Here is a 26,534-nt window from a genome sequence, read left to right as displayed (position 1 = left end):
GCTTCTGATGAAGGATAACAAACAGTGTAAAAACCCCAAGTCATTTTACACAGTCCCAGTTGTTGCTGTAAAGGTCACTGGTGGATAAAGGACAAGTCCAGAACATTACTGATTCGTCCATTTAGCCAGATGTGTGTGTGAATCAACCTCACTGCATTCCCACTGCAGAGTGCACGTCCCTTTACATCTGACTTGTAATGACAAAGTTGAGATCCCATTTTTTTTCCACTAAAGGATTTTTATGTCTTGAATCACTCTGCCAGTAACCTGCTTCTCCCTGTGGCCTGTGAAAGTCAATGAAGAAATTAAATTCAGTTTTGAGTTGGAGAGGCTGAACAGGAGCAGGCAGTATCCCAGGATAAATGGGACTTTCCTAATGAATTCTTAGAGAATTACAGAATGATTTGGGGTGGAAGGGACCTGAAAGCCCATCTTGTTGCAACCCTGTCTCCGCATTTAACTTCTGTTCAGGGTAGAAATAACCAGAGAAATGAGGTGGGAAAAGAACAGTTACCGGGTCATGCTGGTGTTTGATGATTGGAGAATCCCAGACTGCTTGGGGTTGGAAGGGACCTGAAAGTCCATCTACTCCCCATGGCTGCGCGGCGGGCGCGTTCCTGTCGCGATACGGCGACACCGACCGCGGCTGCGGCCCCGCCTCCTCCCGCCGCCGTCACGTGTCCGCCTGCGTCACGTGCCGCGTGGGCGGGGCCGAGCGCCGCGTGTCACGTGGCACGGCGGGGGAAGAGCCCGGCGGTCCCGGGCCGGGAGCGGCCATCGGAGCCCGCGGTCCCGGTGAGTGCGGACCCTGCGCGGGGCTCCCTTCCCTCCGTCACTGCGGACCCTCTCCGCGGCCCCGCCTTGGTTGTTTTTCCTCCGTCAGTGCAGAGCCGCTCCGGGGCTGTCTCCGGCAGCGCGGACCCTCGGGGGGCTCCCGCTTCCCTCCGTGGGCGCTCCCGCGGCTTTAGGTGCGTGCGGACTCGCTTTGGGAGCTCCCGCTTTTCCCTGTCCTCCGGCGCTGCCCCCGGCCCGTTGTCACTGTGTTCCCGGCGGGGAGGGGGTTTGTGGGCGGCTGCGGTGGTGCTGGACTACGTGTCCCCGACGGGAGGGGAGGGCCCGGGCCCCGAAACAAGCGCGGCTCGGCCGGGGTCTGCCCAGCCTCTCCGTCCGATGTGTGAGGGTGCCTCATCCCGGGGGAGCCGGGGGTGCCCCGGCGGTTCACCCACCGAGCGCCCCGGCGGCATCTCCGTGTCCCGGCGGAGCCCCGGAGCCAGAACGGCCTTTCCTGCTCAGCCGCTTCCCCAGCGCCCCGGCAGCCCCTGGGGGTTCGGCGGGGCAGGGGCCCGGCTCCGCTCCGGGGGCTGCTGCGGCCCCGGCGGGCTGTGCTTATCAGGGAGCACCCGCGTTTAGGGGCTTGGCACGCAGTGAGTCTGCACTCACTTGGAAAAGTCCCCTCTTGTGCTCTTGTCAATGGCCAGAGAAAGTCTCTACACGCATGAGTCACTGAGCTTCTGTCCCAGTTCTGAGCTGCTCACCTTGTCCCTCTGAAACACCTTACTTAGTGTTTATTCTTATGCCACCTTATGATGGCAGCACTCTGTGCACAAGCACCTTTTTCCAATTAAAAGCATAGTGTGGATATTCTGGAAAAGGTCGAGGAGTTGTTTATGATGCTTTGGGATGAAATCTCACAAAAATGAGCAAGAGCGAAACAGCTTAACTGTTGCCTCCCTGTGTTCATGTTCTGGAAATTGCACATAAGTAGTATAAAGTTGCTTAAAATCTTTCATGCAGTCAGCAAAGATTGTGTTTCTGAACTTAAATACTTGTTGAATTGGGTGGATATAAATAGGTGAAGATTTGGTGGTGTGGGACTTTGTGTGTCACAATGCCCTGTGTGAGCACAAACACAGTTTGATTAGCAATTAATAATTATAATGTGTTTTCTTAGTAGAGAAAAGACCTGAAGCTTTTTTTCCTTCCCAGGTGGCAAAGCAGGGAAGCAAAAACTAACATTATACGTAGTTTGCTGTCTTACTCTTCTTCTTTTTACTGTATAATGCATTCCACATTTTTCTGCTGAGTACTTTGAGACTAAGCTTAAGACTGAGGCGCCCCAGTTGACCTTGGTATGCTCACATAACAAGGGGTTATAAATTATATCCTACTCATAATATTTCCTATGATTCTTCCAAGGGAACATTCATATTCTGCAAAAATCTGACTTGAAGAGGTTGTGGAAAGCCAAGAACGAGTTAAAGGATTTGCTAAGAATTTGTCTCAAGTTCTGTAAAACTCGTTAGAAGTGAAGCAGAATGCTTTCAATGAGTACTTTTTTTTTTCCCCCATGCAGTTTGTATAGAAATAAATTCCCTCAGAGCAGTTTCTGTCCTCTGCTGACCAAGCAAGGCTTGTTAAAGTCTTGAGCAACATGAATTACAACCTATTTAGAGCGTCATGTAGCTGTGACATTTATTGCAGATGCGCAGTTTCTCTCTCAGTGATTAAGCCTCATCTATCCATGGGCCTATCATGCCCATATCTCCTATCTAGTCACACTTTCAAATGGATCTGTTTGCCCATGAACCCTATAAAACCTTCTTCTTCCCTATTGGACCCATCTCCTGTTGCAGTTTTTAAGCCCAAGGGTGAGATGATGCAGCTTTTTCCTTTCCTGCCCTTTGCTCTTTTCCATAGGTGCCTGCAGACACTGAGGGACAGGCACCTTTTTTCCATTTAATGTAATAAGTAATTTAGCTTCCTGCTGCCATAAATAAAGTGAGCTAAGTAGCACTTGGCCATTTAGAAATTTAATAAAATCCAAAGGCTGAAATTAAACCTGCGAGATTCTGTTGCTGCCATTTGTGTGGTATTTGCCAAGCTGTGACCTCTTTTAATTTCAGCAGTTATAAATTCAAGGTAATTATAGATAAACTGGTGAAAACTGGAGCTGTACAGGTAAGGAGAAGCACCTGTCTTTCCTGGTTGTATCCTTACTAATCCCAAAACAGGCACACAGTGTGTCTGTGGGCCACAGAGTGTTGTTGCTCTGTGATGCCTGGGTGAGCTCAGATATTAGAAGCACCACAGTGTCTTTTGTAGAGTTATATGGGACTCTGAGTTTTTACTGGTGTTGTAACTTCTTCTTTGTACTGCTCATTTTTTAAATTTTCTCTTTTTGATAGTGTGGGTTTACAAATTACTTAACTTTGACTTCATCAAGCCTTTTTTCTTCAGATATTTTACTTACAGTGACTGGTGTTAGCACATCAAAAAAATATTTAGAGAAAATATTTAGAGATTTAGAGTGTCTCAGTCACCCTGTGGTTGATCACTACTGAATTTTCCTTTCCATAGGGAGTAATTTCTGTTGGAAGTAGAAATCACCTCTTTCTGTTGCTTCATTCACTTCATAGAAGCACTAACTGACTTCCTTCAAGAAAATTGAACTAAATACAGAACTGGTAACTTGTAAAGGGAACTGCCACTTCTTTGTATTGTCAAATGCTGAAATTCTTTACTAATTGATGGCAAAGGTAGATAGAGCAATGCACTGGTTAAGAACAAAAGCATAATTTTTTCTCTAAAACCTGTGTAATCCATAACTTACCATCTCAGGTCTTTTCAGGACCTCAGCTTCAGGTCTTTTCTCTATAAGAAAATATGTTATGATGAAAAGGATATGTCCATGCTAACTTGCACAAGCCATTGCTTTAGAATATGTGGACTGCCACAGATAGTGACTTCTACATCTATTTTCATGCAAACTTGGGAAAATATTAACCCAAATGAGAACTAGGATTAAATTGTTAATATTTGTGTGCCTTTTGTGTGCATCTAGTCGTGATTCATTGGTGTAACAGGTATTTTGAGTCTGCTTAAGGAAGTCATGGTCTTCCTTAATTTAAAGTTGTCAGGAAGAGGAAATATGACAAATACTTCGTTCAAGTTTCAGCCAAATTCTTTCTATCTTGAAGCACTTGTAAGGGAGGCAGAGCATCAGAACTGAAATGAATATGACAAGGTAGAATACAGTCTCAGATGTAAGCATGTGTTGCCTTTAGATTTAACTGGTTCTCCAGGCAATTTTGCTTGGGGAGGAAAAAAAGGATGTGTCTACTTAGAGTCACTGTGTGTAACCTCATATTTCCTTCTGAGAACAAGATCTCTTCGAAGCTTCAGGAGCACTGGAAATCCAGACAGTTTGGCTTTTGGAAATTTCAGCAAGGCTGTACAGAAAACAGACTGAGAAACAACTCATTAACAATTCAGTGTTAATAATAGCATGTGACTGATTAAAGAGACCAGTATTGCTCATTAGATTTGGACATGTCTCATTTCTTGGAGAACAACCTGTTTTTAAAATTAGTATAAAAACTGTTAGCAACCTGCAAGAAAGCAAATAAAAATCCCTGTTGGTTGTCTTCCCCACCAGCAGGGAGCTGTGACTCATGCTCATGTCATGGAGATCAAGGAAATTCTTAATTGAAGGTCTGAGAACAAAAAGAAGAGCCAGTTTGATCCAACAGATAAATTCTATTGATGGAAGTTCTGCTTCCAGTCCTAGTATTTCAGGGCCTTGAGGGGTTAAAAAGGAAAAATAATTTTAATTTTTTTTTTTTTCTTATGCCTTTATGGTTTTTGTTTGAATTACAGCCTCTTCCAGGAAAGGGTTTTCTCTGCTGTGTTTATGAATGAACAGCAGAAGGGCAAGGAAACGGACTGAGAAAATGGAGGAAACACTTTGGTCATACAAACTGTCGTAATAATAGATGTGAAGAAAAGTTTAATGTTATTTTTACATATTTAAACAGTTGGGTTTTTAATGCGTTGCTGGGCATTTGGTAGCAGTGCTTATGTTTACTGTAATCAGTGTTAATTCACTGTGCTGAGAGTATGGCTGCTGTTAGTTTGACAGAGATCCTTTGATATTGTATCCTGGTTTCTGTAAAAATTGATATTATTGTCCTGTAGCTCGAGTCTACTACACCAAAGCACAGGCAAGGCAGCCAGGAGCTCAGCAGCTTTTCCCTGGCTTCCAGCTGTACCCCAGCTCTCCTCCAAGGCAGCATCTTGCCAACCTTTGATCATTTTAGATAGCAGCTCACAGCCAAAGTGTCCCCTTCCTTTATTTTTGTTTTCAAAGTACAGTGTCAGGACAGTTCAAGTTGGTCATGTACCTGAAATGCTTTTTAATTCACGTCTCTCCAAACCTTACCAGAGGGCAGGTTGATCCTGTCTGTGATGTCTCATTTTAGTCCCATCTGCCTGGTTGTGCTCTCAAGTTCCCTGTAAGTCAAGTGCTTTTTGCAACTTTATTTGTGCTTCAGGCTTGTGGGAATATTGGTGTGTCCCTGACTGTGGAGTTACAATGCTGTCCTTGTTTGCTGGGTGTGGGCTGAGCATTCCTTCGGGAAGAACTGGGGGAAGCACAGAGGATTACATTTCCATAGGATGACAGGAAAGCAAGTGTTTTCTTGCATAGCTTAGTGGTTTTTAAAGTATTTTGTCCCTCTGAGTGTGCAGATCAGCCTGAGAAAGGAGCTGCTGTATGAAATTTGCTTAAAATATACTTTCCTGCTGGTTGGTAATTCTTGTGTCAGGTGAGAGTTCTACATTTCTGTAATGTGTGGATATTCACACACAAATACTGTGTGTTGCTAATAACTCTGGTAACAGCAGGTGAGAAGTGAGATCTGTAATAACTCCTCAGGCAGAGTTGTCTTATTTCTGTTCTTAGCAGGGATAAGATATATTTAATCTACTGGAAAAGTCACTATTCCCAGTTTTACATTTCTTTCACTTCTTGTTGATTAAGTTCAGCATTTAGTTTTGTGCATCAGGGCGGTAAACCTGTTTCTATGATGAAACTTCCTTGTATTCTTACGTGGTTTGTAACACATCTCAAAGTGAAACCAGAACCCTTCAGGCCTTCTGTAACAGGGAACAGTCTGGGAATGTCACCAAGGAGCAAGAAAAATTTATTTTACTGAAATCATGTAATTGAGTTTTCCAAGATAAGTCCTCAGGGTAAGAAAACAAGTTAAGCTTCTGCTTCACTTCAGCTTGTCAATTAGTCATCAAATTTTACTGCTGCTTTCACTGCTGCCAAACATTAACTGTGATCATTTTCCTGGTCACTAACCTCTCTGTCAATGAAAACTTGCATTACTTTTTTTCAGAATATTGAGAAAAAAAATCTGGAGATTTGCTTGTTTTGCCCTCTTTTCACCTTAGTCACTTACAGTTTATGCATTGGGCAAAAGAAGTTCTTTGCATTGGCTGTTATTTCTACAAATTAATTTCATTTAGGTTCAGTAATTCTTGTTTTCTGGGCTTGTTTTTATGAGCAAAAATAATAATGATTCTCTTCAGAGGAGCAGAAATTAGACTTTCTGAGTGAGGTGTGGGAAAAAGCTTGATTTGCTTCCTGAGCTAATTTCAGTTTCACTTGTTTTTGCAAACAGAGGGCAATATATGAGAGAGAAATGTGGAAAAACACAGTTATCAGCTGTGCCATCCTCTTGTTTCAGCATTCCAAGAGCTGCTGTCCCCCTCTCTCTCTCTTGCTTCTCCCTATAATTTAATATTTCACACCAGTGAATCACAGCTTGGTGCATGTAATTAAATGATCTCCTTTTTAACCCAAATCCAATCATAGATGCCTGAGTGCTTTCCCTTTTTGAAAATTCAGGGGAAGAAATATGTAAAGTTCTCCATTCTGCTTAGGTCTGCTCAGATTTTGACATCTACCAGAGTTCCATGGTAAATCCTAGAATCCCAAAATGGTTTGGTTTGGAAGGGACCTGGAAGCTCCTCTCATTCCAACCCCTGCCATGGGGTCATCTTCCACTACATCCCTGTTTTCATTTCAATTTCTGTGAAATTCTTTAGGAACTAATGTCCTGATTGTTTTTAGCCACCAGCAATGAGAAGACTTGAGTAGAAATTCACAATGGAGGCAAAATCCGTGACCATTGGCGTGGAGGGGATGACCTGCAACTCCTGTGTCCAGAGCATTGAGCAGCACCTTGGGAAGATGAATGGAATCCATAACATAAAAGTAAGTGACACTAGCACTGTTTCTAGCAAAGCTTTGTAGGAGAAACCGTGATAAATTGTGCTCCAAGGGAGGAAAATCATGTGGGAAGAGTTTATTGTGTATGTTTCTTGGGAGGCTGATGTTGGAGGTCCATTGGTGTATTTCTGGTAAATAAGAGAAAAACAGGTGCTTGCTTCACTGCTGTGGGAGCTAAGTCATTATCTGGTGCTCTTAATTAATTTTCTGCTCTACAATTAATTCAGTATTGTGAAGTAATGGGGAAAAAAAAAGGCAAGAACAGGGTTTGTCCTTATTCAGGCTTTCTTTGCCTGACTTGGTTTTAACTTTTTTCTTAGCTCGAAGGAGATACCAACATTGTTGGTGTTTTTTCTGTCATGGGCAAAATTTTGGACTGTAGAACATTCCAGGGTGAGCTGATTATCCTTGCAGAGTACATCATCTTACAGTAGTTTTAATAATGGAAACAATTTAAAAGCTGGGAGACTCCTATGAATTTTGTGACCCAGCTTGTGGTAGAAAGAGCAGTTCTAACAACAGAAAATTGAGGAGTTTATTTATTTAGTGTCTGTGTTCTGAAAGCATCCTGTAACATTCTGTAGTTGTTGATTTTACTCCAAAGAAAGTTTTATCTTCCTGGTTTTATCAACAGTTAACTCCTATTTTAGTGGGGATATCTTAGGTGAACACTTCCATTCCCAGAACTGGGCACAGTTTTAATTTGGGGGGTGTGTGGTCGTTGTCTGTAGCTGGTTTTGCAAGACCCATTGTGGTGCAGTTTCCCTGCAGAGCAGGTGCTGCACAGTTCAGAGCAGTTCCTTTTGGCCTGAAACAGGTGTTTGTGTACACACACACACACACACAAATTTTGGTGAAAAGCAGCAAAACTTACGAGACAGATAATTTTTCATCTTCCTTCAGCTGTAAAGGAGCTTTAATGTGAGTCTGTGCTCTGACAGCAGTGCCCTGGAGCTCTGAACAGCCCCCTGTGCATGGCCAGATAAATCACTGGGTGTCAGCAAGCATGAACCCAGATAAAGGCTAAAAGCAGCCTGTAAAACTATACCCCCAAGGGAGGATTTCAGAATCCTCCCTTTCTCCTTCTCCTAGCAAAATGTCATTTTGTCAGCCTTGTGTTTTCTCAGGTAATTTCTGTGAATACGCAGGTGACTTTGGATAGGACAGGGAGATTTATACTTTAAATTGATTCAAGACAGTGTGCATCCCCAGTGTCCTTTATGTAAGGAATGAAGCAGGGCTTTAAAAGGACAGTACTAAGACTTTTGTATTTAGGTTTTTAGGTAAATATCCCACAGCTGAATGCTATTTCAAAAGATACGTTGCAAAAACTCAGTCTGAGTAGAGCAGGACTCTACTCTGAGTAGAAACTTTTAAGAGGTCATATTTAGTAATTATCCTTTTTACAGCATCAGAGCTTCAGTCTACCCAGATCAGTCATTTCAGAAAATTCTCTGGGAATAGTAAAACAGGGTTTAGTTTAATGATTATGGATTAGGTCAACAAGGGACATGAACGTTAGATGACTAATACAGACAAACAGCTGCTTTTAGGTTATTCTGCAATGAAACCAGTAAATGTCTGTGTTGCTAATTCTGCTAAGGCCCATAATTGGGGCAGAAATGAGGAAAGGTGGTTCTTAAAATGATTTAACTGATACAATTTAATCATGTCTGTGGTCTTTAGCTTGTACCTTTGCCCAGAGGAAAGATAGAATTGAATTGATAGTGTTGGGCCTCTGGCAGGCACTGCTTTTTCCTTTTGGAAACTGCAGTTACTGTGTTTGATATATCATCTGTTGGGAGAAAATTAAATTGAGGATATGTGTACCATCAGATGGGAAAGGTTATTACCAAATAACAATGTCTCTGGATCACCAAAATGTACAGAGAGAGGAAAAACAGATTCTTTAATGTTAGTCACATATCAGGTTTCTGAAGTGAGTTTTGGTGAAGTTTGATGCGGGTTTTTGCTCACAGCAAGTTACCAGCCTGTGCCTCCATTGCCTGGAGATGCTGGGCTCCTTTCACTGCTGCTTAAAGCTGTGGGTTGTTTCAAAGAGTGTTTTCTTCCATCCTTGTAGCCTGAGGGAAGTTACTCCTAACTGCATTAGAATTACTGCTAACTGATTTGGATTTCTTCTGTGGGCTGTTTTGCTCCAGGGATTGAGTTGGGTTAGTCATCCCAATTCAAGTGAATTTGGCTCTGGAAGTTTCATTAAATGCGTTGGTGCTGTCTGGATGTTGCAAGTAGAAGTGGCCAGACAGACTTTTAAAGGATTCTGGAGCTGGGAGTCGGGCTGGGATCTGTTCTGTCCAGCCCTGTTGTTGCACAGGAGAGCAGGAATTACTCGGTGGTGGTGGCTTTGCTCTTTGAGGTGAGTAGTGAAAGATAAAGTTATGCTGGACAAGTATTGCTAATATTTACAAGTAAAAGCAGCTTCTAGTCTGGTGCAGTGTCAGTTCTCAACTTTGTATGTTGCCGTTTGCTAAATTGCTTTGTTTGTCCCCTCGAGGTCTCTCTGGAGGACAAGAACGCCGTTATCATCTACGACTCCAAGCTGCAAACTCCAGTGACTCTGCAGGAAGCCATCTGTGACATGGGATTTGATGCTACCCTGCCTGATTCAAACCCCCAGCCTGTTCTACCTGACAAAATTTTCCTCACCCTCCCTGCCCAGCCAGCCCTAACACCCAGGCAGATTTGTGCCACGCTGCTGAGGAACAAAGGGATCGTGGATGTGAAAGTGTCCTCTGATCAAAGAACTGCAGTGGTGACTTTCATCCCTTCCATCACCAATGGCAGCCAGATTACCCAGATGGTCCCAGGAGTAGATTTGACCATCTCTGTGCCAGAGGTAACGCCTGGAACTTGGGAAGATTCCAGCTGGTCCCAGGCGAGCAGCGCTGTGCTGCGCCTGAAGGTCGATGGGATGACCTGTCACTCCTGCACCAGCACCATCGAGGGGAAGCTTGGCAAACTGCAGGGAATTCAGAGGATTAGAGGTAAAACCTTAGTGTGTTGTCACGTAAATTGAAGCTGGCAAATTGCAAGGAATCCAGCAGATTAGAGGTACAACCTTAGTGAGTTTTTAGCTGAGATAGCTGAGTGTGACAGTGACTCTTTGAGGGACTGGGTATTTAATTATGCTTTTAATATGGACTAGAAGTGAAGAAGGGAGACCCCATTGTGGGAAGGATGTGGCTGTTACATGTGTGACAGTGTTCAGAGGTTGTTTTGCGTTTGGTAGGGAGCCTGGAGTAATTGTGTTCCATAATTTTATTACCAGTTACAGAAATCTCTAATAACAGATGTCTTTTTAAAATTGCAATTAATAGTAGTTCATCTTTTCTGTCCAATTAAAAATTTGTATTGGCATATATGTAATTGTATCTGAAAGGCAAGACCAACTTACTGATACCATTAGCTTTGGGATAAGTGTATTGCCACAGATCCCAAAACAAGGATAAATTCCGTAAGAAGTAGTGATGCCATTTGTGAAAATCTCAGGGAAAGAGCAAAAATTTGAGGAGGAGTTGAAAATTGTTGTAGTACTAGACAAAAACTGGTTGAAGAACTGAGTTGTTTGATCTTTACCAAACCAATGAAATCTCCTTTCTGTTGCAATTACATTTCTGACCATTTAAAGTGTTGCTGGAAAGCTTTGACGAGGTCCTGTGATATGCTTATTATGCTTAGGGCAGTGACACACACTTATTTTATTGATTCATTTCCAGTGTCCCTGGACAATCAGGAAGCTGTTGCTGTCTACCAGCCTGCTCTAATTACAGCAGAAGAAATAAAACAGCAAATTGAAGCGGCGGTTTCACAGCAGCCTTCAAAAAGAAGCCTAGACCCCTGAAGCTCAGTGGGATTGACCTGGAGAGGCTGAAGAATGCTCAGCCCAGAAGCTCTGAGGCATCAGAGAGAGAAAACTCCAGTGGGACTGGCACAAAGACAGTTGTGTTCAGAGTTGAGGGGATGCACTGCAATTCCTGTGTCCTCAACATCCAGAGCACCGTATCGGCGCTCCCGGCAGTGACGAGTGTAGTGGTTTCATTAGAGAGCAAATCTGCTGCTATAAACTACAACCCAAGCTTAATTAGCATAGAAAAGCTGAGGAAAGCCGTGGAGAATGTGTCTCCAGAGAGGTTCAGAGTCAGCCTTCCTGAGGAGCACGAGAATGTGGCACTTTTCCCCACGCTGGTGTCTCCACTGGAATCTCACCCTGCATCCAAGGATCCCAGCCAGCCCCTCACACAAATTGTTGTGGTCAATATTGAGGGGATGACTTGCAGCTCCTGTGTGCAGTCCATCGAGGGAGTCCTGTCTCAAAAGGCAGGAGTGAAATCTGTTCATGTCTCTCTCCCAAATGGAAATGGGACTATAGAATACGACCCACTGCAAACAAGCCCGGAGGACTTGCGGTCCTCAATAGAGGAAATGGGATTTGATGCCTCTTTTCCAGGTAATGACATGTGAAACTTTTAAATTTACAAGGGTTGTGCAGTTTTGTTCAGGATTTGGTACCACCCAAGATGAAATTTAGCAGCTGACATACAGTTTGACATACTTGCCAAGAGAAGCTTTATGTCTTCACTGCAGGTGAGATCATTAAAGATAACGTGCACATCCTTTCATACATCAGATTGGCTCAAATACCTGAGGGGTCACAATATAAATATGTCAGATAAATGCTATTTTATGTCAATAACTGCAGAAGTGGTTGGGTGCTCACACTTAACCCTTTTCACCCTGTTCTTGCACAAACAGAGCGTCCCCTGAATTGCTATAAGGAGCAGTGGCCTGTAGTTCCAGAGCCTTTCTCTAAGGTTATAAACACTGACTTTGCTTATGAAACATGCATTTGCTTACAAGTTCAGCTTTGTGCTCCAGGTAAAGTCAATAAAACTGGGGGTAAAACTAAGGTTGCAACACAGAGGTTTTGCTTACAGCTACAGGAGAGGACAAAGGATGTGCAAGAGAACAAACACAATGAGGAAAGGCAAAAGGAAAAATAGTAACAAACAAGTAAGTTAATCAGTGGCCAACTTTGTGCTGACTCTTAAGTGACAGAGAGGTGGATGGATCAGCTTTACAAGGTGTGTACAACCACCGTTTTCAGTCTAAACAAACAGCAGTGTGTCTGTCACAGCAGCTCGTCCCTCCCTGCAGTGGCTGTTCACAATGTCTCAAACTGCAATCTCCTTTCCAGCAAAGGCAGAGCTCCCTGTGGCCAAACCTCAGCTCTCCCTCGAAGCACAGTTGGACTCTCACAAGCCTGAGCCACCCTCCAAAGTGCCACCAGCCCACCTTGGCAGGCAGGAGAGCAAGACCATCTCCAAGTGCTATGTCCAGGTCACAGGAATGACGTGTGCCTCGTGTGTAGCCAACATCGAGAGGAATCTGAGAAGGGAGGATGGTGAGATGTGTGTCAGTGTTGTCTGTTACGTTTCCAAGCATTTGTTTTGGAGAATCCATCTGGCTTTTGCAGTGTTTTTAAGGGCTGGGTTTTCAGGACAGGTGTTTCTGCTCACCTCTGGTCCATAGGACAGGAACAGGGACATCCTTGCTGCTTTATGGATGTGCTGCCCAGACACTGCTGTTGCAAAAGCAGCAGCTGAGTGCTCCAAGGAATATAGGGATGAAACATGGAATCCTTTTGAAGGTAAACCAGCTCTTTCCTACTGCAGGGAGGTGCCCAGGTGTGCAGCTGAAAGGCAGAAGGAGTTGTGTGCTTTAGGGAGCTGTGACAGAGGGACTGTGTGAGTGGATTAGAGGGACACAGGGTAATTTTAGCTCTGCGAGTCAGGGCAGTGGTGTCTGTGATTATATTTGCAGGAACAAACAGCTGCATGACTGTGATGTAACAGAGTCATTAATGCAGACTGTGTTTAATTAATAATTTAGTGTAATTAATAATTTAATTAATTTAATTAATGATTTAATTTAATGAAGACGGATGGGTTTCGAGTTAGCCTGGATTTTAATTTTTTTCATCCTAGAAAATGGATGAATCTAAATCCTCTCTGTGCCCATTAGGATTGCACTGTTAGATCTGCCCTTTCTCATTCAGGTTCTCTCTTGAAAAGAGGCTCCTAGAAATGGTAAATGCAGATCAGAGAAATATGCAGCACTGTATTTTAGAAGAACTTCTTTTAAGTAAAAATAGATAATTTTTATTATAGCATAGGCAGAATAGATTTGTCTATTTAATATAATTATTTGTCTAATTAATTTGTAATTAGACTGTTAAAGGCATGCTGCTCATATGGAGTAATGCTTTCATCTGTCACACCTGCACTGAGGTGCTGGTGTTGGTGTAGCTTCCAAACATGAGGATATTTTTCTTTCTGTACAACACAGAAGCTTTCCCAATTTCAATAAACTGTGTTGTGCTCTCACATTACAATAAATGCAGGCTGTTTCTTAAGCCTCATCTGCCACTCACACATTTTGTTTCGTAGGAATACACTCGATCCTTGTTGCCCTCATGGCAGGGAAGGCAGAAGTGAGGTACAACCCTGCTGTCATTCACCCTGCAGCTATTGCAGAGCTCATTCGGGAGCTGGGCTTTGGAGCCACCGTGATGGAAAACTGCGGGGAAGGAGATGGGGTTCTGGAACTTGTTGTAAGCTGATCATTAAACCCAGCCACCCTCAGCTTTTATTGCTTTTATCTGTTGGATGTGCTTGTGTTAGTGTCCACTTCCTGGAGTTTAATCATGTCACAGAACTTAATTTATAAAAAATGAAGTATAAGGGTACATGAGGTACGTATCACAGATTTTATCTTGTCCTGCAAACTGTGCTGGCTCACTACTACTACACTGAAAATGCAGAGAAATGCTCCTGTATTTTTCTGTTTGCTCTTCCTGTTGCCAGAATTTACTTTTTTTTTTTCTTTTTGAAGCTGAGTATAGCTCAGTGTCCCCCAGCTCAGAGACTGAACAGCTAACAGAGTTTTAGCAGGGCTTAATAACCTGGTCTTTAAGCTGTGCTTCCTCTAGAAGGATTGGAGGGGCCCCTGAGCAGCATGGTTTTGTGGGAGACATCCCTGCCCATGGCAGGGGGTTGGAACTGGATGGTCTTTAAGGTCCCTTCCAGCCCAAACCATTTTATGATTCTACAGCGCTCCCATCTTTAACTAGAAAGATCCATCTCACTGCTTCACACCCAGATTAAAGCAATAAATAATGCACCATAGTCACAAGCACTCTTCCTACTTCTTAGGATGCATTTGCCAGGTAACCTGTGCTTTGCTAACAGGAAGGAACCTTTTATTTTACAGGTGAGGGGGATGACCTGTGCCTCCTGTGTGCACAAGATAGAATCCACCCTCATGAAGACCAATGGTGTTCTGTACTGCTCGGTAGCTCTTGCAACCAACAAAGCCCACATCAAGTATGACCCTGAGGCCATTGGTCCTCGAGATGTCATACAAGTGATAAAGGTGAGTTTCATGTAGGCACCAAGTGTCCTAAAATATCCAGTGTTCTTGGAAGAGTTACACATCCCAGAAATAGAAGGAAGAGCTCTTAAAGCAAAAAATAGGTCTCTCTTCTTCCATCTGCTTTCTTCTTCTTAGTGCAGGTTTCTGCAGCTAATATGTGTGTTCTGGCTCAAAAATGCTCTGTTACAACTTTGCCTAAGTTTTTAAACAGAAATAAAGTGAAACCCAGGTCATGGTAGACTTGGAGATACCAGCTATAGGTTTGTAGAAAAATAAAAGCACATCTATTTAAAAATAAAGCACTGTAGCCGGTGAGAGGTGAAAGAAGTTTCTCAGCCTTTTTCAGTTTCTCTGTTTCTGTGCTTTAGGAACAACCATTTTGGAAAGTCACACTTTAGAATAGCATTTTATTCCCAAAAGGTTAATTTCTACATCAGATTGCTTTTCTCTCTTTGTAAGGTTACTAAACATTAGTAACAGACAACAGTAAGTAAACAACAGCTATATTTCATATCAGAAATGTTAATAAAGTTAATTAAAGGTAAGACTGGCACCACCAGTAATTTGGCAACAACTGAGCACAAAGTGTATTTTAGAACTGACTGTTCTCATTTTTATTACTGGGCTTTTTTTCTTAGGATTTAGGTTTTACTACTTCCTTAGTCAAAAAGGATAGATCAGCCAGTCATCTGGACCACAAACAGGAAATCAGGCAGTAAGTATTCCTGAGCATGCTAAGATTCTGTAAACATCTTTGATTCTTCTTTGTTACTCAAGCATCAATTTAGGATATTTTGTGTGACTGTGCAGACTTACTGCTTAAAATATCCTCCAGCACTTGGCTGCAATACAAGTTTTTTTTCCTTTTTTTTTTTTTTTTTTTTTTCTCTTTTTAAATCTGAGGTGGAAAAGGTCTTTTGTTGTGAGCCTGGTTTTCTGTATCCCTGTCATGGGGCTGATGATTTACATGATGGTAATGGACAGCCAGCTGTCGGATGCTCACACACATCACAACATGAGCAGTGAGGAGATGGAGGCCCTCCACTCCTCCATGGTCCTGGAATACCAGCTGCTACCAGGATTGTCTGTCATGAATTTCCTGTCGTTTTTACTCTGTGTCCCTGTACAGGTGAGTGGGGTTACGGCAACTCCTGCTTTGTTGGGCTTAAATGCTCAAAATGGAAGGTGATGAAGAAATTAAGTTTGAAAAGTGAATGTAATTATGCTGATGCAAAATGGTTGTGTTGCCAAAATAGTTGGTTCTGGGGACTGTCAGGGGTGGGGCAGGGCAGGCAGTGGAGAGATGTTGTGCACCTGAGGCAGCTGAATCCCACTGGGAGGGCACTGGAAATACTGAGAGTACCGTGGGAAGACCACAGCCTCAGCTAGAGCTGGGATTTTGCTCAAGGAGAGAGGCAAATAACACAACTAAAATGGAAAAGCTGCTGCTGTGTGTTAGAGATGTGCGAAATGCCATTGCAGGTGTTCGGAGGGTGGCACTTCTACATCCAGGCCTCCAGAGCACTGAGGCACAACACTGCCAACATGGACGTGCTCGTGGTGCTGGCAACATCCATTGCCTTCCTCTACTCCTTTGTCATCCTCCTGGTGGCAATGGCTGAGAGAGCCAAGGTGAACCCTGTCACCTTCTTCGACACCCCCCCGATGCTGTTCGTGTTCATCTCGCTGGGCCGGTGGCTGGAGCACGTGGCAAAGGTGAGGAAAAGAGAACCCCAAGGCACTGAGAATCATTTCAGAATGTTGTGAACCTTGTAAAAACACCCTGTGCAAAAGCTTTGCTGGGTTCTTTTAACCTTCTGTGTTGTAAAATCATCTTTAGTAACCGAACTAATAAAAGTTTGACTTAATATCAGACTGTTTGCAGAAAGTGTTGTCTAAAAAGGGTAAATTGCAACACACACAGTTGTCATTTACCCAGCTTTTTTTTTTTTCAATAGTATAGTCAGAAAAATATGAAAATTATTATTCTAGGGTAAAACCTCAGAAGCACTGGCAAGACTAATTTCATTACAAGCTACTGAAGCTACTATTGTTACCTTGGGCCCCGATAACGTTCTTTTAAGGTATCTTGCTTTGTCATTTGCTTTTTCTGTTGTTCTTTTTTTGTTGTTAACATGCTTAATTCACAGACAAATTTTACTATTCTATAGAATTATGAAGCAAATAATTTCAAATTTGCTGGCAGATAAAAATATTAAAATGCAGAATTAACACTGCTCTGCTTTGTTTTATTGGTTCACTGTTTTATTGCTGGTTTTTGGTTTTGGGTTTTTTTTCTGTGATAAGACAATTAGTGGATTTTCTTAACTGGAAAGTAAATAAAATTCTGGTAAAATAGAGCATTTCAAAGAGCACTATAACTTTCTTGTGGTCATTTTGGTATGCACTAATGCCAGCCAGTGGGGTTGTGCTTTGTGTGTAGTGCAAGCTCCTTTGCCTGGGTCGCTCCAGTTCCAATCTCTTATAAAACATTTGCCCTGTTCCAGTGAGGAGCAAGTCGATGTGGAACTGGTTCAGCGAGGTGACATTGTCAAAGTGGTCCCAGGAGGCAAATTCCCAGTGGATGGCCGTGTTATTGAAGGACACTCCATGGTGGATGAATCTCTCATCACAGGTCAGCATTTGCTTTTTCCAAGTGTAAAAATGTTTTCCTTTAACCAAATCCGCAGACAGGAAGTCAAAGCTGATGTTCTCCCTCTTGTCAGGCGTTGGCAGCTGTCCCAAAGGTGCATTTTTCAGCAGTGTTGTGTCTGTTGTTGCCTTTCCCTCAGGTGAGGCCATGCCTGTGACTAAAAAGCCTGGCAGTACAGTTATTGCAGGCTCCATCAATCAGAACGGGTCCCTTCTGATCTCTGCCACCCACGTGGGAGCTGATACCACTCTTTCCCAGATTGTTAAACTTGTGGAGGAGGCCCAGACCTCAAAGGTAGAGTATCATCAAATTTAGCACTCAAGGTTTGCCGTCTCATGCAGGCACCAGCACACCAAATCACTGGAGGGGTGGCTGAAACTGCTTGGATTTGAATTGCAGCTGCATAATGAAATATCTTGCTGAATAAGGGCTTTGATCCTGTCTACTGAGCCAAGTCTCATCCTGTTATTAAGTAAATCTGTAATTATAAAGTGTGGCAAGCCAAGTGTGCTGCAAGCAGCAGCTGTGATTCTTCTCTTCTGTGCCTTCAGACACAAACATGATGGTGCTGAGTGATGTTTCTCCTTCCCAGGCTCCCATCCAGCAATTTGCAGACAAACTTAGTGGCTACTTCGTTCCTTTTATTGTGGCTGTGTCTGTGGTTACCCTTCTTGCCTGGATTATAATTGGGTTTGTGGATTTTGAAATAGTGGAAAAATACTTTCTGGTAAGTAAGTCTCCTTAAGCACCTTCTGAAATATTTAATAAACAGCCTTACAATTCTATTAGACTGCAGTGGTTCCCTTTCTGGATTATCCCTGCAGGCAGTCGCTGACTATTGCTGCTCTTGTTAGTACATTTTTTACATTATGTATTTTTTTTTATACTCTATCACTCCTGCAGTTAAAGAGAATCTACATTAATTAACTCCTGTAAGTTAGGATTTTTAAAAAAAGTTAATTAAAAGAAGTAAATATTAAACATCAAAAATTTCCCACCATCCATCCCTCCTCTGTGAGGGGAAAAAAAATAGTCCCTCCTGTCAAAAGCTCCAATTCTGCATCTGGCTCTGTTAGCACAGCTCTGTGTAAATTCATCTTGGGAATCAGTGGAATTCATCTTCGTTACAAATTCCAGAGGAGGGTCAGGATCCCAACTTGGATTTAAGGGTTGCTTAGATCACAGGTTTCTTGTTCCAAAACTATTTCTGATTAGAATTTCTTAGTTTCCAAGAAAGTCTATCAAAGATATATACAGTAAGGAGGAAAAAAAAGCAGATATGAAGATGGCTATCTTTTATTACAGTGCATCATTAAAGAATTGTAGCACCTGGTGTCTTGTTTAGGAAAACGTCCTATAAATAAAACAATCGAGGGTAGATGCAGTATAGAACAGAATTGGGTTAAATAGTCATTAATTTAATCATTCATCTTAGGTTTTGCACAATTTGCCTGTGCTTTACTTCAGTAGCTATATTAGCAGACGTTTCCAACCTCCAGGGCAACGTGGAGTTGAACGAGTTGTTCCTGCTGTTCACTTTTCTTCCCTGACCAACTCCCCTCTGTGCCCAGGGCTACAACAAGAGCATTTCAGCAGCAGAGGTGATCATCCGCTTCGCCTTCCAGGCCTCCATCACGGTGCTGTGCATCGCCTGTCCCTGCTCCCTGGGCCTGGCCACCCCCACGGCCGTCATGGTGGGCACGGGCGTGGGGGCCCAGAACGGCATCCTCATCAAGGGCGGGGAGCCCCTGGAGATGGCACACAAGGTGGGCACTGGGGTGTGCCCACAAGGACTGTCCAGCTGGGCACCTGTTTGAGCAGTGATGGTAATGTCCTGGTGGGTCCCACCAGTCTATATACATTCGTCGTGTTCAAGTTTGGTTAAAGGAGGTGCTTTTCCAAGGAATCTGCACCTCCATGATGGGTTCGTGGAATCAAATCTTCCTGCTTTCCTGCAGGTCAAGGTGGTTGTGTTTGACAAAACAGGGACCATCACCCATGGCACTCCTGAGGTGATGCAGGTGAAGTTCCTGGTGGAGGGGAGCCACCTCCCTCGTCACAAAATGCTGGCGATTGTGGGCACAGCCGAGAGCAGCAGCGAGCACCCGCTGGGAGCAGCGATCACAAAGTACTGCAAAAAGGTGAGGGGCTCCCACAACACTGCCTGCTCCCACTCATGGAAGAACCTCTCTTACGGGACTTCATAAATACCACAAGGCTGTTCATGCTTATTAAGTAATTGCTGTTTAATTGGGTAAGCTGAAAATCGTGGAGCCACATAAATCACACCGTATTAGATGCACCATTCAGACTTAGATTTTGATGATTATTTCCCTCCTCCTCTTTGTTCAACTGCACTTTCTTTTGTGGGCTTTATAATTGTGTTGTGCTATATATATTTAAAAATTTCATCAGTTTCCATCCTTTTTTTTCCTAGGAGCTGAACTCAGAAACCCTTGGGACATGTACAGATTTTCAGGTAGTTCCAGGCTGTGGCATTAGTTGCAAAGTCTCCAATATTGAAGCTTTACTCTACAGGAAAAACAGAATGGTTGAAGAAAACAATGTTAAAAATGTGACACTTGTGAAAATTGAGGAGAATGCAGACGAATCAGTGCACCCTGCTTTGATCATTGATGCTGAGCTGCCAAGTAAGTTAATTCTGGGTTCGAGAATAAAATGGGGGTTTTTGATTTTGTGTCTTTAAGATCTTTAAGAGTGAGGTTAGTTATTTCTGCCTTGGAGAACCGGGCTGACATCAAGGCACGCATTAAACAGTTGCTCATTAGTTTATTTCATGCTCACACATCACTCAGAACATTTAAATGAAATACAATTTCAAGTTGCATGTTGAATATGGGACTGGATAATCAGACAGGAGTTGTCTGTCTGCTCTCTCTGGCTTTACTTTGCTTCATCCCAAGTTACCATTTGCTAGCCAAAATTATGGGTATTTGCATAACTAATTAGTTTTCACTCAAGAACAGCTCATTTTTAGGTTTTTCAACTCCATTGGGCTGTTCATAGAAATCAAAAGCACTGAGAAGGGGAGTTGGTCCTTTGACCTGGGGTTTTTGGCCCTCTGACATGGGGTGACTCCCCAGGACTGAAGAAATATTGGTGTCTCCTTGTTAAGGACACATGAAGAGATTGGTTGGGCAGAAAATACTGAGAAATTCTTTATTTCTGTTTGGATTTCCTGCAGTGCTGTTCCAGTGCATACTGGGAGAGCCTGGCTGGGATGAGCTGCAGGGAAGCTCCCTGGTTATCCACATGATGGTAGCATTGTGCTTTCTTCCTTCAGCTACTGTGACCTCTCAGAAATACTCAGTTCTCATCGGGAATCGGGAATGGATGACCAGGAATGGCCTCCTGGTGAGAAATGAGGTGGACAAAGCCATGATGGAGCACGAGCGGAGAGGCCGCACGGCTGTTCTGGCAGCTGTGGATGGTGAGTTCAGGGCTGCTGTACTCAGTTTGGTTGCCACTAAGTACCACATAAAACATCACATAAATTGAAATTAATAAATAGTGATGTCGTAGCAGCTGCACCTGAAGCAGGGTAACGGGCTGAAAAGAGATCATTAATCAGTTTTACAGCACTTTCTTACGGGAAAGGCTCTTCCTACCCAACTTAGCTGACAGGAGAGTTGGGCATAATAATAAAATGCAAAGACTTCAAAGAAAGCAAAAGGGGAGAAAGGAGGAAAAAAAGGAATTTTTTTTTCGTTGTGGTTGTACAGTCCATGCTCTGTATAGCTTTAAACCTTGCTGCCCTGATACCTGTTCTCATCCCACTTTCTACTGTCAGTATGAACTGGTTCTGGAACTGGACTTACTGGGAGAAGTTCGTTTTTCTAAATCAATAAAGATCTTTATTACAAACATTTTCTTTGTTTTCAGGAGTGCTCTGTGGCTTGATAGCTATTGCAGATACTGTGAAGCCAGAGGCTGAGCTGGCAGTGTACACTTTGAAGAGCATGGGGTTAGAAGTTGTCCTCATGACCGGTGACAACAGCAAAACAGCCCGGTCCATCGCTTCTCAGGTGGGCTGGTGTCCTGTGCCTGGGGCTGGTTTCAGCAGGAAGGGTGGTGTGGCATGTTGATATTGCTGGTGGCTGGTCTGTTGTGAAAGATGGTAATATAAAAAAATTCAGAATAAAGAGGGCATGCAAGAAGTTTTTGAATAGAAATAACATCAGCTGTGAATTCAGAGCTGTTTTCATATCATCGGCTGGGTTTGCTCTTTAGCTCATGAATGATAATACGGGTTTCACTCTTCCTGGCCACATCATTCTTTGACAGCTGCTGGAAAAGCTGCAGCACAGTTGTGTCCTCTCTCTCTGTCTAGGTTGGCATCACCAAAGTGTTCGCAGAGGTTCTCCCCTCGCACAAAGTGGCCAAAGTGAAGCAGCTCCAGGACGAAGGGAAGCGAGTGGCCATGGTGGGAGATGGGATCAACGACTCCCCAGCCCTGGCCATGGCCAACGTGGGCATTGCCATTGGCACGGGTACGGATGTGGCCATCGAGGCAGCTGATGTGGTTCTCATCAGGGTAAGAAACTGGAGTTAAAGGGAACTGGTAGGAGGGGTCAGAAGGCCCAGAGTGTTGGGGTGATGCAGGGGTGCACAGTCTCCATAATCCAGGAGAACTGGAGCAGAGGTTGTCCTCCCTGTGTTTAGATCAGTGATTATCCCATGAAGGAAACTTCTGAGTTTTCTGGGTACTGGACATTTTGGGGTAATTAAAGTTTGCGAGTGCACAGAGGAGGAGAAAGTGACCTGTCCTTTGGCAAACATAAATTACATTTGGGTAACGCACCACGGCACCTCCAGCGTTACAGGCACTTCTTCCTACACATCAGCAACACCCTGGCAGACTGTGGTCAGTGTTTGGAGCTGTCCTGTGAGGTGCTGTGGATGTTACTTGGATTGTGATGGATTGGCACTGACCAGAGCAGCCTCCAGAGGGCTTACTGTGATTAGCCTGTTACATCCAGTGCACTGTAGTGAGCTGTAGAACAGGACTATGCTGGCACTACACGTGTGCTTTCTGTCTATCTGACTGCTCCAATAAACATTTTCACTGCAGGATGACTTGATGGATGTGGTAGCAAGCATAGATTTATCCAGGAAAACTGTGAAGAGGATCCGGATCAACTTTGTCTTCGCTCTAATTTACAATCTCATTGGAGTTCCTATAGCTGCAGGTGTGTGAGTGTTGCCTGCACTAATTGGATTGGGCTCAGTGAGTAGAAGATGGCAGTGATTTACTGTTGTGTGGGAGAATTCCCATTGTCTTTATTTCTGGCTGGCACTAAGGGCAGAGTTTTCTGCCTGGGGATGCTGCAGTGGAATATTTGTGAGCTGTCCTCATCCCACACTATGGCTGCTATGGATGTGCTCCGCACATCAAAACAACTTCAGGATAAAAGGTTTATTGAAAGAGCCTGGTCCTGTGAACAGTTTTATTGTAGGGTGGGCAGGACATGCCACCTCTGAGTTTCGGACTGTGCAAGTGCAGCACATCCAGGTGTGTATTCACCTGAGGTTCTTATTAAGATAACCCCCAAATCCCTATGGATTAAATATGGGTCATTTAAACTAAAATCCCATTTACTAACAAATTAAAAAACAACTAAAACTAGACAGTCCACATGAAATTGTATCTATCGGTAGATGAATAATGCAGTGTTCCTGCTCTGAACTTGCTGCTGGTGTAATTTTCCAGGTGTCTTCCTGCCCATTGGTTTGGTTCTGCAGCCCTGGATGGGATCTGCAGCCATGGCTGCCTCCTCAGTCTCTGTTGTGCTTTCTTCTTTGCTCTTAAAGATGTGAGTAGGAACAGTCTTGTGGTTTGTACCTTGGGTTTGAAGCTCAGGTCTTTTACTGTGAGTGGCAGAAAATAAATGTGGGACTGAGAGAGATTCTGAAGGCTTTTGAAGAACAGTTCCAGCAAGTCTGTGTTAAGCAGACAGTAGTGTTTAAAAATATAATTTCTAATGTGAAGAGTTGTACAAGTAAGTGTTCAGAATGGGAAATTCCTTAGTGGCCTTTGTGTGTTTGTGAGAACTCTTGTTAAATTACAAATGCTGCTGACTTGTGCATAATCAGTTTCTATCCATATTTCCGTGTACTTCACTCCAGCCTCAGAGGTATTGATATATTTTTGTTTTTCCTTCCTTAGGTACCAGAAACCAAGTTCTGAGAAGCTGGAGTTCCGTGCTCGTGGTCAGCTGAGGCACAAGAGCCCCTCAGAGATCAGTGTCCGTGTGGGGATCGACGAGAGCGGGACTGGCTCCCCTAAGCTGAGCCTGATGGATCGAATCATCACCTACAGCAGAGCCTCCATCAACTCCCTGTTCTCAGACAAGCGTTCAGTGAACAGCATAGTCCTCAGTGAGCCAGACAAACATTCACTTTTGGTGGGGGATTTTGGAGAAGATGATGACACAGCCTTATGAAAGACTCGTTCCTCCCACCCCCACTAAGGCAAAACAAAAAAACCCCGAAGCAAAAAACACAACCAGAACAGCTGTGGTGAGGTCTGTGCATGTTTTGATCCTTGTGGAGGTCTTTTAGATGCATTTCTTCTTCAGTGTAGAGGTAGTTTTTGCAGTGACTTTCCAGGATCTTTTGTGGTTTTTAATCTAGGCTTACCAAAAATATCTGGTGCGGGGCTGTTGATGCTCACAAATGGGGCTGTGTTCCCATTCCATGGAGCTTGCAGTATAGCATTTATTTTGGCAAATTGTCAAAATACAATTAAGGAAGCTAAGGAACCAGAAACTCATTTCCCAGCCTTATACCAGGCTATTTTATGCGCAGTGGAGTTCAGTACTGTGTTAAAAAATTGTGAATTTGCATCTGCAAAATCCTGAAGGTTTTGTTTGCAGAGAGATGTGCCTTACTTCAGAACCCTCTCGCTTCCACAGCCTGCCTTCTGCCAGAAATGGGTCCTCTCATATGCCTTTTCTTCTTGTCAACATCTGGTTCCAGCTTTTCGCACTCCAGGCTTCAAATCACCTCCATGGGATCTGGATTCCTGTGTGGTGGAAAACGGGGAGGTTTGGGGCTGAATCCACACTGAGCTCTGCACATCCTGCCCCAGGACACTCCTGCCTTGAGACTGTCTGCCTGAAGGTTGTCCAGGTTGGGAGGTTTGCTCATTCCCAACCTCTCCTAAGCCAAAAACTCCTGCAACACCTGAATGCAATGCCAGTGTGAGGTGTATTAGCCAAAATGTTCAGCTTTAGGAAGGAGCAGTGCAGTTAGTGCTCACCACCAGAATCTACTGGCACTCCTTCAATGAACCAGGGGAGTTTGTCACACAGACTGCCTTTAAAATCTCTACAGTTCAGTCTTTGCTTGTAAAGGTGTCTGTATTCTAGGAATGGCCCAGCATCACTGCATTGGTTGATGCAAACCCCCTTTGTTTGGTCTGTGCAGATCCAGGCACTGTGAATTCAGACAGCTGTCATTTGTTACTGAACTGCAATATCAAAATGCAGCTTTTGATCATGAAATCATGAATATCAAAAATATCCTCAGTGAGAGATGCCCATCAGCCAGTAGCTGGTTACCTGTTTGTTACTCACTGATCCTTGCTCTCCCCATGCACTGCTGAGGCAGCCATCAGCACCAGTTGCTGGGTTCAGTAATGTTCAATTTCATTATGAAGTGCAGTCCATGATGTAAATGTGTACTGATTGTGCATGTAGAAGAGAAATGCTCAGTTTGGTGTAGATAAAGAGATTCTCTCTAATGTTCTGCTCTTTAACTCAAATCCTGATGTCAGGGCATAGATTGTGTGTGTAAAAAGTCCTGAGTAAATAGCTCTTGCATTTCATCTGAGAACCACCAGGAAAATCCCGTTGTGTGAGAGCAAAAGAGCTGTACTGGGGGACGTGTTGTTAGGAAATCAGGATACCTGTATTGCAGTCATGAGAGCAGCATCAAATGCTGCTGCTGCTGCTGGTTTAAGAAACAAAATACTTCTGTAGCAGGATTTGAGTTCTTAATATCTCTACATGAATACAGAGTATTTTTATAAATTAGATTCCAGCTGTATGTAATATGTAGTGTTGTTACATGCTGAGATACATCATTGCACAGCCATTCCGTGGGGTTTTGTTCTCAGTTTGGGTCAGTTGTCTCAGTTTGCAGCAGCAGAGCTGTTCTTACAAAGCAGATCATTACCCAAAGCTGTATGGTTTTGTTAGCATGTGTTTTAGTGCTTCACAATCATGCAAAGACTTCAGTTGTCTTGTTTATCCAACCTCCTTCTTGGTATTCTTGGCACAGTTGTGCAGGTGAAAGGGAGGTGTTTACGTATTTCTGTCTGTGCTGTGGGTGGTCTGTCACTCCTTCAGATGGGAGTTTCAGTGCTGCCTGGGGAGTGGATGGCATGGAAATGACACATCACCCTCCTACTGCAGGAAACAGGGAGGTAATTCAGGGTTGAGTTCCTGGTTGGTAGATAAAGCAGCATAAAGAACTTCTTAAACTATTTCCAAATACATTTGTAGAGCACATTGCCTTCAGCCTTTTGTTGTCCAAGTGCTGTGTGGGTTGAATGTTTACAGCTTTACCTCCAACTTTTTCCCAACACAGATGTTTTTCTAGGCTTTATCATTTTCTGTGAAACTCGGTGTTTGGTCCAAGTACAGCAAAATAAGGCTCTTTTTCCAAACCAGGACACTTAAAGTGGTGCAGAGATGATTATCAGGGAATAAGGAATAGCAGCTGCTATCTGGGAGGGATGTGAGAGCAGCTTGTAGGACAGACAGAGGATCAGGCTCTGGGGAGAGGAAATAACTGAGCCCAAAGGGGGGTGGGGGCAAGGTGGTTGTGATAAACTCAGATTTTTTGAAAGCAGGTTCTCTGTCCAACACTCCCAAGGGTGAGGTAGTGACTTCTAGGATGTTTAACTTGTGATTAAAATACTGTAAAAGGTGCTTTACGTTGAAGAACCAAAATCCCCTTCAGTTTGAATGTACAGTGCAAGTGGAATCGTGTGTGGGAGCTCAGTGTTTTCCCAAGTGTGAAAGTTTTAATGTGTAAATAGGTTGCTCCTGTTGGAGACACTTTAAATTTCTGAATCCAAACTATCACTTGGAAGCACTCAGTTACAAACAATATTGTATTACTCCTTTGTCTATTTTATTGTTTTCTGTATCTAGCTATTTATAAACCTGTGCTCTATTTAATAAAAAAGTACATACGCTCCAGGCTTCACAAGTTGCTCTTTGAATCTTACCAAACTTACTTAAACTTTTAAAAGAGTTTAAAACACTTGAAATTTTATACAAAAAAATAAGAAGTTGACAGAACACAATGGAAGCAAGAAAA

At 43.4% G+C, this 26,534-nt stretch overlaps 1 protein-coding gene across 1 annotated transcript; it reads left to right on the top strand.

Moving 5' to 3' along the window:
* The first annotated feature begins 692 nt into the window (after window positions 1-692).
* On the top strand, window positions 693-26,416 carry ATP7A (ATPase copper transporting alpha). The gene is given in 24 exon segments (XM_039571757.1): window positions 693-795; window positions 6,920-7,063; window positions 9,594-10,083; window positions 10,816-10,896; window positions 10,899-11,546; window positions 12,294-12,500; window positions 13,546-13,709; window positions 14,369-14,530; window positions 15,169-15,245; window positions 15,434-15,659; window positions 16,013-16,246; window positions 16,523-16,614; window positions 17,038-17,165; window positions 17,323-17,477; window positions 17,776-17,910; window positions 18,755-18,949; window positions 19,142-19,324; window positions 19,621-19,834; window positions 20,488-20,634; window positions 21,087-21,229; window positions 21,535-21,738; window positions 22,276-22,393; window positions 22,915-23,017; window positions 23,371-26,416. Coding segments are annotated over 23 exon segments (4,491 nt in total). The 5' UTR covers window positions 693-795; window positions 6,920-6,955; the 3' UTR covers window positions 23,648-26,416.
* Window positions 26,417-26,534: the final 118 nt, after the last annotated feature.

The sequence above is a fragment of the Corvus cornix genome, chromosome 4A (genome assembly GCF_000738735.6).
Source record: "Corvus cornix cornix isolate S_Up_H32 chromosome 4A, ASM73873v5, whole genome shotgun sequence".
NCBI lineage: Eukaryota > Metazoa > Chordata > Aves > Passeriformes > Corvidae > Corvus > Corvus cornix.
The sequence above is the reverse complement of the archived record's forward strand: the minus strand, read 5'-3'. Positions and strand labels throughout refer to the sequence as shown.